General features: G+C 41.2%; 3 protein-coding genes and 1 non-coding gene across 9 annotated transcripts in view; 3 read left to right on the top strand and 1 right to left on the bottom strand.

Moving 5' to 3' along the window:
• phactr3b (phosphatase and actin regulator 3b) overlaps window positions 1-6,503 on the top strand; it is a 21,313-nt gene extending 14,810 nt beyond the window's left edge. For 2 of the 3 annotated variants that reach the window (XM_077602679.1, XM_077602681.1), the window contains exons 9-13: window positions 2,282-2,337; window positions 3,066-3,127; window positions 3,244-3,384; window positions 4,572-4,648; window positions 4,908-6,502. In XM_077602679.1, coding sequence (XP_077458805.1) covers window positions 2,282-2,337; window positions 3,066-3,127; window positions 3,244-3,384; window positions 4,572-4,648; window positions 4,908-4,923 — 352 coding nt within the window. In that variant the 3' untranslated portion in view covers window positions 4,924-6,502. Of the gene's footprint in view, window positions 1-2,281; window positions 2,338-3,065; window positions 3,128-3,243; window positions 3,385-4,571; window positions 4,649-4,907 lie in introns of all 3 variants that reach the window. The other variant, XM_077602680.1, reaches the window with a different exon arrangement.
• ppp1r3db (protein phosphatase 1, regulatory subunit 3Db) lies at window positions 6,206-13,891 on the bottom strand. 3 transcript variants are annotated; one of them, XM_077602686.1, is made up of 4 exons: window positions 13,859-13,891; window positions 12,539-12,689; window positions 12,153-12,401; window positions 6,206-7,418 (listed from the first exon to the last, which is right to left on the bottom strand). In XM_077602686.1, the coding sequence occupies exons 3-4, from the start codon at window positions 12,242-12,244 to the stop codon at window positions 6,518-6,520; spliced, it is 993 nt and encodes a 330-aa protein (XP_077458812.1). In that variant the 5' UTR covers window positions 12,245-12,401; window positions 12,539-12,689; window positions 13,859-13,891; the 3' UTR covers window positions 6,206-6,517. The 3 variants fall into 3 exon arrangements, with proteins under 3 accessions (XP_077458812.1, XP_077458811.1, XP_077458813.1); XM_077602685.1 differs by lacking the exon at window positions 13,859-13,891 and having other exon boundaries at window positions 12,539-12,886; XM_077602687.1 differs by lacking the exons at window positions 12,153-12,401; window positions 12,539-12,689; window positions 13,859-13,891 and adding an exon at window positions 7,520-7,621.
• On the top strand, window positions 8,933-15,366 carry LOC144075544 (solute carrier family 41 member 1-like). 2 transcript variants are annotated; one of them, XM_077602683.1, is made up of 10 exons: window positions 8,933-9,064; window positions 10,976-11,083; window positions 11,184-11,255; window positions 11,410-11,554; window positions 12,263-12,409; window positions 12,528-12,672; window positions 12,759-12,838; window positions 13,428-13,562; window positions 13,887-14,035; window positions 14,679-15,366. In XM_077602683.1, exons 1-10 carry the CDS (start codon window positions 8,933-8,935, stop codon window positions 14,865-14,867), a joined length of 1,302 nt encoding a protein of 433 aa, XP_077458809.1. In that variant the 3' UTR covers window positions 14,868-15,366. The 2 variants fall into 2 exon arrangements, with proteins under 2 accessions (XP_077458809.1, XP_077458808.1); XM_077602682.1 differs by lacking the exon at window positions 8,933-9,064 and adding an exon at window positions 10,390-10,861.
• On the top strand, window positions 14,331-14,402 carry trnae-cuc (transfer RNA glutamic acid (anticodon CUC)). The gene has a single exon. It is a non-coding gene; the product is annotated as a tRNA-Glu (tRNA).
• Window positions 15,367-15,394: the final 28 nt, after the last annotated feature.

Below are 15,394 nucleotides of genomic sequence, written 5' to 3'. Positions count from 1 at the left end.
TCTCCTCAGGCTGTGATAGTGAGGAGGAAAGAGCGAGGCATTAGGACACACCTCAATGAGCAGAAGCAGCCTGAATCATCCCTTTGCCCTCATCTCTCGATGTCCTGACATTCGCATCAGGCGTTGCCTTTCGAGGAGGCTCATTTCTTTGACGGGATGGTGAGGTCATTTCACAAACAGGGAGCTTTTACCTCTGAGAAATAGGGTAGGTGAATACTTGTGAAACACACATCGCTGCAGGCGCTTGTGATCAAAATCCCAGGAGGTTTATTTGGAGTCTGACTCAGTCTTGTTGTGTTTTGTCTTTCAGTCTTTTTTTTTCAAATTGGTCACTGTAAAGAGAACATACACATGTTCAACGTGGTAATGAGTTTTTCATAATTGGTTACTCATAATTGGTACTACAGTAAGTAGCCTGGCGCCACTTAGTTTTGTCTATCCTCTTCTTTAAATATGTTGTCTCTGTGCGTGTGTTCTTTAAGCCCTCAGTGGTCCCAGTCACAGCTGAGGCCACAAAAGCTTATTTTAGATATTTGTTCAATGTGCTATCCGACTCACCGTCCCAGTGGAGAAAATGACTAGTCAGCTGATGTCACATCTGTGAATTTTTCTTTTGTTTTGTTTACACAGCAGTGATTTTAGTAGAATTTCCACTGATGTATACAGAAGGGTGATGCCTGAGGAATTTTCACCATTTGATTTAGACATGCAGAAGTTTGTCCTTCATAATCCCACCTCTTTTTTGCTATATATCTTCAAACACAACACATCTAAAGTCAATATTTTGCACTGTTGCGTAGCTCAAATGAGTAAAAACATCAACAGTGGATTTTATAAGTACCTCTTGTATATCCATAGTTAGACTGACCAATGACATTCTGATCTAGTCTAACAATAGCAGTGTAGCTGTTATCCTGAAAAAGACACAAATAATGTTGGTCTAATCAGGGAAGCCACCATATACGTATTTCACCTCTCCACATCAATTCCACTCATTGAAAATGCAATTTTAAAGGCCCCTGCTTTCGTCACTAGCTCTGAGAATCTTCATCTTATCCATTGCCCATCCCCATTTATGGGCCCCTAGAGTCTGGAGAATTATGTGAAATCAATATAACTGCGTCTGTCTTTGGGTTTAAAAGATTTTACTTCACTTAAGCAGATGCATGAAGATGCAACGTTATGATCATATTTCTATGTGAACATCAGGTACGATGGGCATTGTTCAAGGTTGTCAAATGGATTTTATGTGCACTTTTACATTAAAAAGTCAGGAATCTGTATGAGAAACTTGATAAAAAGGACAAATGAGACCTTGCTGCAGATGCTCTGATATTCTTGTCGTGTGTAAAGCAATGTTGAACGATCTGTTTGTGACCTATCAGTAGTGGCCTAAGGTTTTAGTGGAATTGAGTTCATCGTGTGGTGATGTGATCTCCTTGAAACAATAGTTTAATCTCACACACTGTATGGAATGCTAAAGTTCAGGTGACGTGGAATGCTGACTCATGAATCGTGGATTTGTTGAAAGGTCATGTTTAACAGTTGACCTGCTATCACAGTTGTTTTTTTCACGTGATCTCTTGAATTTTGGCACACAACCTATACATACTATAGTTGTTAGGGTGCGATTGGTAATCATTTGGACACACATGAACATTTAAGCACATGAGAAAAAAAAGTCCAAAGTGGAAAACAAGAATGTCACTTTGTAGAGCGGGAACCTCCAGAAGTCATGAGCCTTTAGAATTGACATCATTCCCCACCGCCATTCCATTATTTCCGTTGGCATCTATTGATCTGTTATATGATGTACTGCAACACATGCCCAGGGGAGCATGTGCATGCCCGTGAGAGAGCGCGTGCGTAAATGTGCGTGTCCCACCCCTCCCTTGTGGGCTACAAAGGCGGCGGCGTGCGCTGAGCTCACGCACTCCGCTCAGAACTCATCAGCATCCCCCAGTCACTCGTGCACTGGGAAAAAACCTCTCCTCTTATCAACTTTCTTGTTCCCGGGATATTCAAGAAAACTTTTTTAAAAGGGAATTACTCAAATGTTAAGTGAGCTGAAGGGGAAATCTGGCATGATTTGTCTGAGTTTGCTCCAATGTGGATTCTTAAACACTTCAAGAGCCTAGTGAGGTCCAGTGAAAAGGACAGGTGGATGTGTGGCTTTTGGGACTGTGCAAGCAGGAGACGCACACACTTCAAGTGCAGCTTGAACTGAGAGACCAACCGGAGGCAAAATGGTCCAGAACGTGATATTGGTGTTTTTTCGCAGGAGGCTCAGCCAACGGCCTGCAGTGGAGGAGCTGGAAAGTCGGAACATCTTAAAGCGTGAGTTTCAAACACATTCTAAATGATGATTTAATGAACCCTTTCAGAGACGTTGGTCACGATAGTGGACAGCTTTTCAAAAAGAATAAAAGCACTTAAGAAGTTTAACCCTCTATATAGGGTTCATGTCTATTGTTGGTCATCTAAAATAAAGAAATATTTGCGATCAGTATAGTATAATTACTCTCTTAATATATTTTTGCATTATTTTCATATAATGAAACATCTATGAAATAATGCAATGTTAATAAAACTAATTTAATGACATTTAAATGAATAAAAAACCCACAAAGGACTAAATGTGAATTTCATGAAGCTTTGTTGTTGGTGTCATGTAAACGGATGGACTATAGAATATTCTCAAAGAGATGAAATGTCTCACATTATGACGAAATTAGATACTGAAACTTGAGGGATGTAAGGAATGAAGTAGTTCAACACGTGTTTTGCTGTATCTTAACTCAGACTGGCCACTTGTGAGCCTGTGAACAGCTGCTTGTGCCATCCGAATCTTGTGTCCTTCAATCTGGTGAAGTCTCTAGAATTGTAATGCCATATTAGTGACATTATTTGGCAAAAGAGAGTAAAAACATGTCCAATAAACACTCAGTAATTTTCATTAAAGTACTTTGAAGCCATTTAAATCAGTTCCGCAATGTGAAGACTTCTCCACCTATAGCACTTTCGCAAAATATGTTAAAAAATCAATTTTCTCTTTTCACCAACAGAAAGAAACGACCAGACTGAACAAGAGGAGAGGCGAGAAATAAAGCAACGCCTAAACAGAAAGGTATGTAGTTGCATTTTTGAAGTGTTTTAAACAGTATTGGACTCACGTATGCAGATTTAGATAGCATAGAGAAGCACCAAAGACAGAAATTGACTAAAAAATGTGTCTTTGTACAGCTCAACCAGCGACCGACTGTGGATGAGCTGCGGGACAGAAAAATTCTCATTCGTTTCAGTGACTATGTGGAAGTGGCCAAAGCTCAGGACTATGACAGGCGGGCAGACAAGCCCTGGACCAGACTGTCAGCTGCTGACAAGGTAGCTAGAATACACTATAAATGACTGTGGCATACTTTCTATAATCAAATTGTACTGATAAGTACATTGATCATACAACAACCATATGTTTGAATGTTGAATTGAATAATACCACGCGTAAAAGAAAACAAGTTAATATTAATAGAATGATTCTGCATTATTTCAGTAAAATAAATTCCAAAAATGAATGTTGTAAGATTACATTTTACATACGACTTTACAATATATTATTAAAAAATCTCGAAATGATAGCTGATACTACATCGGTTCATAATTGTAGGTTGCTAATACATGTCTTATCAAAATGTTGAGAACAGTGAGCAAATATATGGAAACAGCAATTAACACTGACCTGCTTTTCTTCTTTCTAGTAATAAATGGTGGTTGCTCATTAATTGTGTTCATGAGATCTCACGTGTCAGTTTTGAAAAGAAAAGATAACACAATAGATAATTGAGAATCAACAGATTGTTGTACCTCACCACTTGCACAAAGTCTGCTGACCTAGACTGCAGTTTACTTATGATCCCTATGAGGAAAAGGTTTACGGTCTTAAACTCTCGAATATCTATTTCTTAATGCTAATGTTTTATGTCAACGTGTCCCGTATCAGATTGAATGATCGTAATTCAGGCCCGATCACGTAATATTCAGAGGATCGGAATTAGTATGTCTCGTTTTATGCTATATATATTTTTATTTACATGAGTGAAACAAACGTTCAGAAGAAGGAGAGCATAAAAGTTGAGAAAATAACAATTAAGAGAGCTCACGTCATCACATTGGACTATTTTTTTCATATATAAGTTTATGGGAACAAAATATTTAAACCTATTTTTTGCAACCTTACTTTACGCTGCTTAACTGATTTGGAAGAAAAAGTGTTTTTGCTAATCTTATATGGCTTTAATGTTGGTTTACCTTGTTTAAATGGGGGAAGAATTGGATGTGCTAATTATCATTCTTTAACACATTTCCATGTGATCGGATGGAGAGTCGGTACCATCAGATCCACAAAATCAGATGACCCGGACTCGACTCGCATGCAGAAAATATGCGATCGGGGCGTCCCTAGTTTTATAATGTCCTCATTAAGCATCAAACCCTTTGTTGTTAAACTTGCATAATGTGTCAAAAGGAAATCTTGCGTAAAGGGCCTCGTGCTGAATTGGGCTTTTGTCTTTCAGGCGGCAATCCGTAAAGAGCTGAACGAGTTCAAGAGTACGGAGATGGAGGTCCATTCTTCAAGTAAACACCTGACAAGGTTTGTATGTCAGTGTTACTGCTGTTTATTTTGTCATATTGAGTTTCTTTTACGCCACTGCAATGGACATATTTTGTTCATAATTTGCCTATTTAAGACAGAATCATTCTTGCTAAATAGCTCCTGGATTATCAGGAATTGTTCTTACGCAAGACTCTTTTCTTGAGCAAAGGCATTGGCGTAGAGCTCCTGGTTGACGGAATTCCAGTATAAAAATGGATAAGGCAACACTAATCCGCTTTTTTTGCCCCCAATGCAGGTTCCACCGGCCTTAGCAAGGTTTCTTCTGTGAAGAGTTGCTGATATTTGGTTCAGTCAGTGAAGACCTTGCACAGAGTCTTCTAGTGTAGCGGCCCACAGTCAGTGGGTGTCCTGATATTTGGGTCCAGCAAACTTTGGAGGCTATGTCTCTAGAAATGGGGCCACGAGTAGACGGACGAAACGCAGAAAGATCTACTCACGGGAGCATCTCGCGGACATTCAGGAGCTGGTCGAAAGAATGGGAAGATTCACAGTCTAAGAGCTTTTTTTTCTTCGGAACGGACTATTTTAAAATCCTTATTTTTAACGCCATGGAGATGGGCCGGAAAGGTGCATGTGGCCCAGTGGCCCTATCCATCCCACTGTCGTTTGAGACGTCACCTCGCCGTAATGTGTCTGACTCACTGGTTCAATTGATGATGAGTTTCATATCGACAGCGTCAATGTTTTTAATCAACCTTGTCTGTGTACAAGAGTGTACCTCCCTTTGTAAGCACTATTTATTCTCTGCACAATACAGGTTTTCAATTTGTAAAAAAAAAGATTGCTCTTTGTTGGAGTTATGCTTTTAAATTCATTTTAAATGTCATAGCCTTAAAATGTCATTTTAACAAGCGTCAAGTGATAATGTCTTTGAAGAACATTTATGAATCATTTACAAATATCGCTCTCCTCTATCAAAAAAAAAAGCTTAACATGCTGTGAAACCTTGTATGGCAACATCTCACTAGTTTACTTTTAATTGGCTGGCAGTTTTGACTTCATTTTCAAGTCTTTCTTGTGAGTCACATTTTTCCCTTGGCAATAGAAAGTGTACAGATGGTAGCTTGGTCACACAAACCATTCCCGCTTTCAATTCATGTTTCAGGCATTAAGTGTGGCAAAGTGTGAAGAGTCTTACCCGCAATTGCCAGAAACCTATGGAGCCTTATGACTCAATGAGGTTTTTTTTGTGTGAAAAGGGGCTATTCCAAGTCTCCCTGCATAAACGCTAGCCATTGGTAATTCAGAGCAGATACTATTTGTACAATAGCTCTCATGGAAACGTTCTGATGAAGGGCCAATCCTCGTGCCACTGATAGTATAAGATAGCTGACGCCAAAGTCGAGAAGAAAGAATGGGGTCAAAACCTTTGGGTCAAAGTAAATATTAACAACAAAAAAGATGCAACAACAACTTCATTCTTTTGTCTGAAATTAGGAAACAATTTATTTATCTCATGTACGACTTTATCACATTAGGATACCCTCAACCCCCCCTCCACACACACACACACACACACACACACACACACACACACACACACACACACAATCATACATTAAAAAAGTGCAAAGGGTCACTAAATCAGAGTACTAACTCAGCAAATGTCTTTAAAAGTTTCAATGAGGCGATGTATTATTTGCGTCCTCTCAAATAAATGGAATTAAAACGCCAAAAAAAACGACAAATGACAATGTATTCAGCAGCCTCAAATTGAAATGTTGTTCAACTAAGTAAGTGCTTTCCTCTACAGCCAGTGCATTGTCAGTTATTGACTAAACCACGGCAGTGCAACAGTGAAAATCCTATTAAGTACTATATGCAACAGCGCCTGTAAGTGGTAAGTCAGGTAAAATGCAGCATACTATCCTCACATTCTTTTGGAACAGTCACTTTGTAGCTGTGACAAGTCAGCTTGTAATTGCACCCGTTGTTGTTGTCCCAATAATTTGAGCCTTTGACATCATAGCAGATAGCAAATTCCAATAACGCTCCCGGCTGCAAAATGAAAGGCGGCACTGGCAGACGAAATCTGAAGACGTCTGTCCCTGGCCCATCATATTCCCCTTTGGCCCCACTTGACACCCAGGATGCCGTCGTATTTGTGGTTGTTCTCCAGTTGGTAAAAGAGTAGTGCACGCTGACCTTTTTCTCATAGTCTAAATTAAGTACTTGTATAGTGCCCACAATGCCCAGCTCCGAGCACACGACCTGCTCGAGACAGACGCCTTGCGTGCTCACACGATTCAGGAAGTCAGGCTGCGCTGCATTGTTCTCGGGGAAACAGGGTTTAAAGTGAGGCAGGGACAGCTCTAAAGACTTCCCAAAAGCCCTCTCAGAGCTCATCAAAAGTCTGAACATAACATGTTGGGGTATCAGGGGTCGTTCTTTCATTTTGAACACCTTTACTTCCTCTAAATCGAGGCCCAGTGAGTCCACAAAGCGAACCTGCTGGCTCCTTGGGACCCTCCTCTTCTCCGCGGGTGAACAAAGAGACTGAGATCGTCTCCTCATTATTGTCTTGGTTGGAGGATCCGTGGACAAGCTGATTGTTGAGACGTGCTTGAAGACCTCCCCCGGTCTTGGGCCTGGAGGCCGGATCAGAACGGGCGTCTTGCAAGTTTGAGGTTTGGCAAGACGAATGGTGGTGGTACGGGGTACCGTCCAGCCGGGCCCCCCTGCCGTAGAGGCGTCGTCGCATCTCCTTTTCTCACAGTGCTTGTCCATCTTTGCCACATAAATAAACCTTGGGAAACACAAGAACAAATATACAGGTTTAAATCATCATTTGCAGCAGAGCAACATTTGAACCAGAACACAAACATATGGTTTGAAGAATGGACAAACCTTTCCAGCTTACTTCTTCACTTTTTATGTTTTCTTCCTGTGGATGCAGCAATTGACTGCAAAAGTGTTATCAACTCCAACAACAGACTCAGGAGAAACAACTCCAATATATTTCTAGATTCAATTTAGCCTTTGACATATAACTTGAAACCTTTACGGGAGTGGGAGGTGGAGAGACTATTTATAGCAGATAGTGGTGGGCTGTCCCTTCCTTCTCTAATAATACCTGCACTGATTTCATGTTATCTCAGGACATGGCATCTCGTGTTGTCATGGTAGGAGGGGAGGTGTCTGATTGTGGCATGCGTAATGACTGACTCGTTTGGGCTATGCATATGTTGAGATGTCATATATTTCCTAGTTATTACTAATATTAGAATCCTAAAAAATTAGAATATGTTTCCTATATAGGATGGTTGAATTTGAGGGAACTTCATTTTACAGTTACATTAATAATAATAATAATAATCGGACATAGGCCCTGTCGTCATCATCAACAACAAAAGTCTAATTGTCATCACACCCAGAAACTGCGTATGACGAAATTGGTAGTGCTTCTCCATAAGGTGCATTTTCTCGGCAAAAGACCCAAATAAGTGATAGTTTCGGACTCGTAATTTGGCATTCTGCCATTATGGATACATCGCATCACCCCCCGAGCGGATCACTTACCTCTCACTGTCTTTCACTTACGTTCAGTCAGCCAGTAGGAGGCAGATCACCGCCCAAACGTCTTTTCATATTACCTCACCCCGAAGTTATTACACAGAAGGGATTGTGTGTTGTGTTACCGCAAGTTTAGAGTTCTGATGGATGTGGGAAAAACTGTCCTTAAGCCTATTTGTCCGTACTTTGTGGGACCTATAGCATCTGCCAGAGGGCAGCAGCTGGAACAGATTGTGACCAGGGTGGTAAGGGTCCCCGATGATGTTCCTGGCTCTGCTGAGGTAACGAGGGCTGGCAATGTCTTCCAGTGAGGGCAGAGAGCAGCCGACGATCTTCTGGGCAGTGTTAATTACTTTCTGCATGGCCTTTTTGTCTGCTGCCGTGCTTCCAGCGTAGTAAGTTAAGTTAATTAGTACCAGAAACATCAGCCACACGATATTTAAAATGAATTTGTGATTCTAAACTAATTTTAATTAATTATGCTCCTACATACTAGACACATAATACATAATTATTACATTACATTTCTGAATTTCCTATACTGTTTATGCTGTTAAGGTTTATTCAGAGCTGGAGTGTATCCAAGCGGACTTTGGCCTGGAGGTGGACTACACCCAGCCAGGATTGACCAGAGTAGAAAGATTTTGTCATCAAACACCATGTGCAGGGAAGCGCGATGTAATCAGTGTTGGGATTTAAGTTGGCTTAGTGTTAAAAGTGAGCAAATGCCACATTGATGCTGATATCATGTTTGAGGAAAAGCTCCCTATTTCAGCACGTGAAGAATCATCCAAGATGATCTGGCTCCAGGTGATGCCTTCGTATATGTTGGCTGGGTTCGGCATGGTGACAGCTGGCATGGTCCTGGACCATGTGCAGGTCAGTGAGATGAAATATTGATCACAGTCGTTTGGCAAGGAGCTACAATATATTTGGTAGTTTAAATTGAAGGTGAAATAGTGCTCCATGTATGTATAAAAGTAAGTTCATGGCATGGTAGTCTCCCAGCTCTCTGAATTTGTGGAAGAGGAAATTTGATCAAAGTACATACATTTATGTCCAGACTTACATTGGTCAGCGTGGTTTCCCGATAACAAGAGAGTCAGCCTTGATCAAATACCAAAACAACTGTAGCTTGTGAATGCGATTGGGTGTCTGTCTCTGCCTTTGCGTGATTGACGTTATTCGTCCAGGTCACCTGCATCTCTCAAGTTAAAGCAGAAATTGCTTCCATTTTCTTTTTCAGAAAATCCAATAATGTGAATGTTTACAGAGAATCCCAGTACATACGCATTCTTCAAATACTAATGTACGTTTCATATCCGTTTTAGCACCTGAAACAAACCTCAATGAAACTCCATCCTAAAAAAACAGTTTAAAGTAAGAAGTGGGGAGGGCTCAAACAAGCTGTTAACATTGGTCTATTTGTTCTGGTAGCTGTCTGACTTGTGTTTTGACGTGCCAAGATTTGATTTGTGCGCTTCAGCTGTTTGACGGTCAGCGTGACCTTGCAGGTGACCGTGCCCCATGCAACACGATGACGACAGAGCCCCACAAACAAACAAAACAAAAAAAGCACATGAACAAGGTTCCTAGAATCCGCCATACTGGTATGGGTATTCTGCAATATTAATTGAGGAAAAACTATAAAGACCAATAGATGTGATAAATGTTATTAATATTCAAGATTATATGTACAGTCTTATATGCACCCATTCTTTTTAATAGGCCACTTGTGTTACACTCAAAACAGTTGGTGCCACTTTTTTTTGTTCTTGCACCCTCATTATTCATAGAGAAGTCAGGAGAGGGCGCCTCAGAAAACAAAAGAATCACTTAGGGCAATGTCCCATTCCTCAAAGTCACATTTTAGCTGAGTCATTGAGATGTGTATGTGTATGAGGTTAATCTATATATTGCAGGGCTCACTTACAAATTCCTCACATAAAAAATATCTACATAAGCAAGAGAATGTAGATGTAAGCAATGCCAACCAGGTAAAAGATTGTGTGTTATACCAGTCTAAGAGGATGCTCAGAACCCTAGTTAGGTAACAGCAGCAGTCGCAGCACGTGTTCGTGACAGGTACAACACCTGCTGCTTGGAGATGCGTCGCCGTTCGAGGACACCGAAGAGCAAAAGAAGGAGGAGCTATACAAAAAGTGAGGTGGGTGGGGGACTGAACATCAGCAGCACCCTCTAAAAATAATCAAGAGAAATGCTGACAAAGAAGAGTATGCATCATTTCTGGTCATTGTGACCGTAAGATCTGCAGCCTTGTTCCTACACAAGTTCTTGGACACACCTCGCGGGTCTTTCATTTTACGTCATCACGGAGTGCCTCTGTGAGATGCCTCTTCATTTGATGCCAGAGGGAAACTAACAGTGACAAGACTAGGACTGGACCCTGACGCCACTCATCTATAAGCATCCTTCGCAGCGACTCGTCGCTCGGAACAGGCATTCTTATCTTTGCCCAGATGAAATTGAAGAAGGTGCTCCATCTTAACCAAGAGAAGGAGCTGTGGATAGAGGCAGAGGAGAGAGAGCGCATGTGGACTGCGAAGAAGCTCGTGGCTTTCTGGATGTCCTTGTCCCATCGGACTTTGACTCTTTTTCGGCCACGGGAGAGACCTGGCTTCCAGCGCTCGGCCTCGGCTGCCCGGCTACTCAAAAGTGAAGCATGAAGTGTGAAGAAAGACTGTTTTCCAAAGTGTTGCTTCCTGTGTTGTAATTAATTTTATTTTAAGGTAGTTCAATGGCTTATGATTTGTTTTATGGAATTTTTAGCACTGGGTGGTGTTTCAAGAGATTTCTGAGGTTTTCATCTTGGTTCCAGCCCTGGTGGGACTGAAAGGGAATCTGGAGATGACATTGGCATCCAGATTGTCAACAGCAGTGAGTGGAATCACACCTCCACACATGGAGCGACCCAGACTCACCAAAATATACATTTGCAAATCCGTTTTCATGCGAGCACCTTCCTTTCCTTCCTCAGGCCAACACTGGGCAGCTAGAGGAACCTCAACTACAGAGGAAGATAGTTTGTTGCAATTTAGCTCTCATCCAGGTGATTCCCATAGCATCTATTTTGTCTTCCACTTGTCCTCATTAGACTTGACCAATTCATTGAAAGACTGTAAAGGTTTGAGTGATGGATGAGCTAATAAGAATGATAATCTAAGAGGACATCATGTCTTCTTATCAATGTCTTTTCTGTGAAGGTCCAGGCCACAGTTGTCGGTTTTCTGGCTGCGGTGGCAGCAGTGAGTCTCGGCGGCCTGACCAGAGGTAGTGTGGATGTTGTCCATACTGCAATCTTGTGTGCCAGCAGTGTCACCACTGCCTTTATTGCAGCACTTTCACTAGGTCAGACAAATATGCAACTTACCTATATACAGTGGTACCTCGACATACGATCTTAATCCGTTCCGGGTTAGCTGTTTGCCATGCCTCCACCCTCACGTTTGCTATCGATGGGCTGTTTGCTGTTGTATTCCCTTCAAAATATTCCGAAAATGATGCACACAAATGTCCTCACAATAGGATAATGCACGAGCACTTGCCAAAGAGAAGTAGTCTTGAATGAGCGATCGCGGGAGCTAACAGGCTAAGGAAGGAATAACAGCCTACCCACGTATTGATTGTGGGTAATGAAGTTTAATTCTGAGAAGGGGTGCCATTGCCTATCGGTGTTGTGTGCACGAGTATACTTCATTACCCAGAAAGCCCTCTTTTTGCCCGCACATGCGCGTTGTGCGTTCCCTGGTCGATGTGTAGGAGAAATTAGTCTGAATAAATTGTTCAGTGCTTGTAGATATCTGTTCTACACGAAACAGATGCGGCAAAAAAAGACAGTGCGCTACAATGATAAACAGCCTCTCATGTCATGGCCACCTGGCTTGGTCGCATCTGGAAATTTTGATCGTATCTAGGGCGAATTATTCGATCGAAATTTTCATCGTACCTCGAGCATGTCGTAGGTAGAGCTGATCGTAGGTCGAGGTACCATATTGACATTTCCAGTAAGTCACCAAAAAGAACCAACCGAGTGGTCATCTCTTGCAATTCTACCAGGCCTCGTTATGGTGGCAGTGATCATTGGCTCCAGGAGAGTGGGCGTCAACCCGGATAACGTAGCCACGCCCATTGCTGCCAGCTTGGGTGACATCATCACTCTGTCTTTGCTTGCTGGGTTTAGCAGCTTCTTCCTCGACTGCAAAGGTGAAAGTGAATTTTATTTCTTTTTACATTAACTTTAATCAAGGGGTGGGGCTGAGCACTGAGGAGAATGAATGAATAAATGAATTATCCGGTTCTTTTGTGTTTTATTCATGTGCAGACATGTGGTACCTGCCTATTGCGGTGTGCGGTCTTTTCCTTCTTCTTGTTCCACTGTGGGTCCTCATTGCCCGCCAGTCTCCATCAATTGGAGAGATCCTGAGGTCAGGATGGCAGCCAGTAATTTTGTCCATGTCGGTCAGCAGGTGGGGTGCCAGTTTATCTTATTTTATGTCAGACAAATTCAAGTATTAATGATCTCGTGACATATGTTTGACTTGTTATGTTTCAGTATTGGTGGCCTTATTTTAGATAAGACAGTGAGCAATCCAAACTTTGAGGGCATGGCAGTTTTCACCCCGGTTATCAATGGTAAGTTGAATTAAAATATGACTACGCTAAACTCCATGGATGTCTCAGCAAAAGCCTTGGGAGGGGAAACAAATGTAATAATTCAATTCAATTCTTGGATAGATGGGATGGTTGCAAAAATAAAACATGTTCTGCCAAAATAATCATGCAAGTGCTGTGGTTAGTATATTGTTTTCCAGTTTAGATGGTGTTCAAATTTTAATATTATTACAGATTATTTTCCTCTGGCACATTAAGGACCAAGTGCAATTGGAGTTGTATCTATTTCAAACTGCCTGAGGCAATAGAATAGTGCATTTTGTCAGCACTCCTCAGTAAATTCAGGAGGTTCCGCACACTTGCTTTGTACTGCGTGTTCTCTCATGTTTTTGTTCCAACCAATCAAACACTGATAGTTTAAGGCATGAGAGCTTATGCTGAAAGGAGCAACACCTGGCTGGGATCAATTTCTTACTTACAACATACCAGATTTGTGAAAATGTGTGCTATGAATCGGTTGAAATTAAGATCTGCAACTCCTGCGGATCTTTATTGAGTAGTTTGGACACCGCATTGAACGAGATGGCTGACACTGGTGCTATCCATGTAGGTGTTGGAGGAAATCTGGTAGCCATCCAGGCCAGTAGGATGTCCACCTACCTTCACTATAGGAGTGTTCCTGGAGCTCTGCCATTCAAAATGACCACGGGCTGGTCTGGACCATGTGCTACTTTCTGCTCCTCAGGTTAAAAACACAAAAGTTTATTATGCTTGCCAGCTGACTGACAAAAGTTGGGGGAAAGAGGTTTTTGATGGGATTAGATTGTCAAATTCTCGTTCTTTAGAAGACCTTTTTTCCTCTCGAGCACATATTGTAACCTTGTTCTGTCCTCACTAAGCCTTGTTGCATGATTGGGCAAGGTCAGATGACAACCAAAGAATTACCCTTCCAATTGATTGAGAATATTCACAGGCATACAGTATACAATATAACAAGTAAATATGTTTAGGGTTAATAATATGCTGATAAACAATACTTACTTAAATGAATACTTTTTCATCTGTTCAGATGTGAATTCCAAATCAGCCAGAGTCCTGGTCATCCTTGTAGTACCAGGCCACATTCTTTTCCTATATGTGATCCATCTTCTGCAGGCAGGACATACGGTCATGACAGCTGCCTTCATCGTTTGTTACCTGTTGGCAGCACTTCTTCAGGTAAGATCGTATTTATTATTCAACATAAAACGATCCACTTTATCATAGCAGTACTTTCATGACGAATACAGTAAAATACTTCAAAAATGACAGTTGGATGACGCATCATATTAGATATACCTGGATTATGAGCAATGTGATTTTCACCCCTTCTAAAAACTGGTGCAACATATAAATGTTAGAAATTGTATCTGAAATTTTGTAGTCTTTTTCTTCTGAGAGTCAGTGTTGATTTTTTTTTTAATTTACTGCTAGTTTGTTGACTTGTAGGGATTTGAAAGTTTCGGAGTCCATATCCCTGGTGGTCTAGTGGCTAGGATTCGGCGCTCTCACCGCCGCGGCCCGGGTTCGATTCCCGGTCAGGGAATTTTTTTCTCTACAGGACACTGACAGTTTTTTTCCTACAGCCATCAGGACTCTGAACATGCATTAGCACGCCACACATTCCTTTGTCTTAGACTGTGCAATATTTTAGAATTTACTTTGCCAGGACATGACTTTTTATATTTTCATATTAGTTATGTTTTTACTGGGAAAACGCACTTTGTGGAGAAGCACCACCAATTTTGTTATACGCAGCTGTGTATGATGACAATAAAGGCTTTTGATTTGATTTTGATTTGATCTTTGCTTTTATGACCAGGTGGTGATTCTCCTGCATGTAGCCAATGTGATGGTGAGATGGCTGTGGCAAAGGGGCTTGGACCCAGACAACTTCTCCATCCCTTACCTGACAGCATTGGGTGACCTGCTGGGAACGGCGTTTCTGGCCATCAGCTTCAGACTGATTCAGAACACAACCTTCGGAGGCAAAATTTTGTCAACGTATTGAGACCTATTCGCCCATTTTGGAACATTGAATTAGTGAGGTACCCTCTGGGCAAAATCAATTGTGAAGTAATTAATCCGTCAGCGGGATTCCTATTCTGTAGTCATCAATGTATGAATAGATTTAAAATATACAGTCTTTGGTCACATGTAAGTATTAAAGCTATGTAGGCTATTTGCAGACTTTGAAAACAAAAACTAAAATGCTCGTGTGGCTAAATAAGACTGTATCAGAATAAGTGTCTTGTTACATATATTGCATTTGTAGATTTTCTATTTAAAAGTTTTGAAAAGGAGAGAATGGATGAAAAATTAGTTGAATTTCCTGTGTGAGAACAGTTACAACTCCCCTCCGATTTCCATAATTTAGATAGGCAGCGTGTAGATGGATGCTGTTTAGACCTTTCATTTGGTCTCACATTTAATAGCAAATGGTTGTAGGCAGAGCAGAACTCTATGGTAAGTAATGTGTATGTCAGTGGTTTGATTTTTTGTTTTCAATTTTTTTTCCCGACATGAATATGAATTTGT

The sequence above is a fragment of the Stigmatopora argus genome, chromosome 6 (genome assembly GCF_051989625.1).
Source record: "Stigmatopora argus isolate UIUO_Sarg chromosome 6, RoL_Sarg_1.0, whole genome shotgun sequence".
Lineage (NCBI taxonomy): Eukaryota > Metazoa > Chordata > Actinopteri > Syngnathiformes > Syngnathidae > Stigmatopora > Stigmatopora argus.
This window is presented reverse-complemented; position numbering and strand designations above follow the sequence as displayed.

Excerpts from the sequence above, each read along its gene's own strand:
- LOC144075544 (XM_077602683.1), top strand. The coding sequence starts at position 8,933 with ATGTTTGAGGAAAAGCTCCCTATTTCAGCACGTGAAGAATCATCCAAG. Across the intron at positions 11,256-11,409 it reads GCAATTTAGCTCTCATCCAG|GTCCAGGCCACAGTTGTCGG; the intron begins GTGATTCCCATA and ends TTTTCTGTGAAG. Across the intron at positions 13,563-13,886 it reads TGCTACTTTCTGCTCCTCAG|ATGTGAATTCCAAATCAGCC; the intron begins GTTAAAAACACA and ends TCATCTGTTCAG.
- ppp1r3db (XM_077602686.1), bottom strand. The coding sequence starts at position 12,244 with ATGACCACTCGGTTGGTTCTTTTTGGTGACTTACTGGAAATGTCAATA. Across the intron at positions 7,419-12,152 it reads CTACCTACGACATGCTCGAG|GTTTATTTATGTGGCAAAGA; the intron begins GTACGATGAAAA and ends GTGTTTCCCAAG.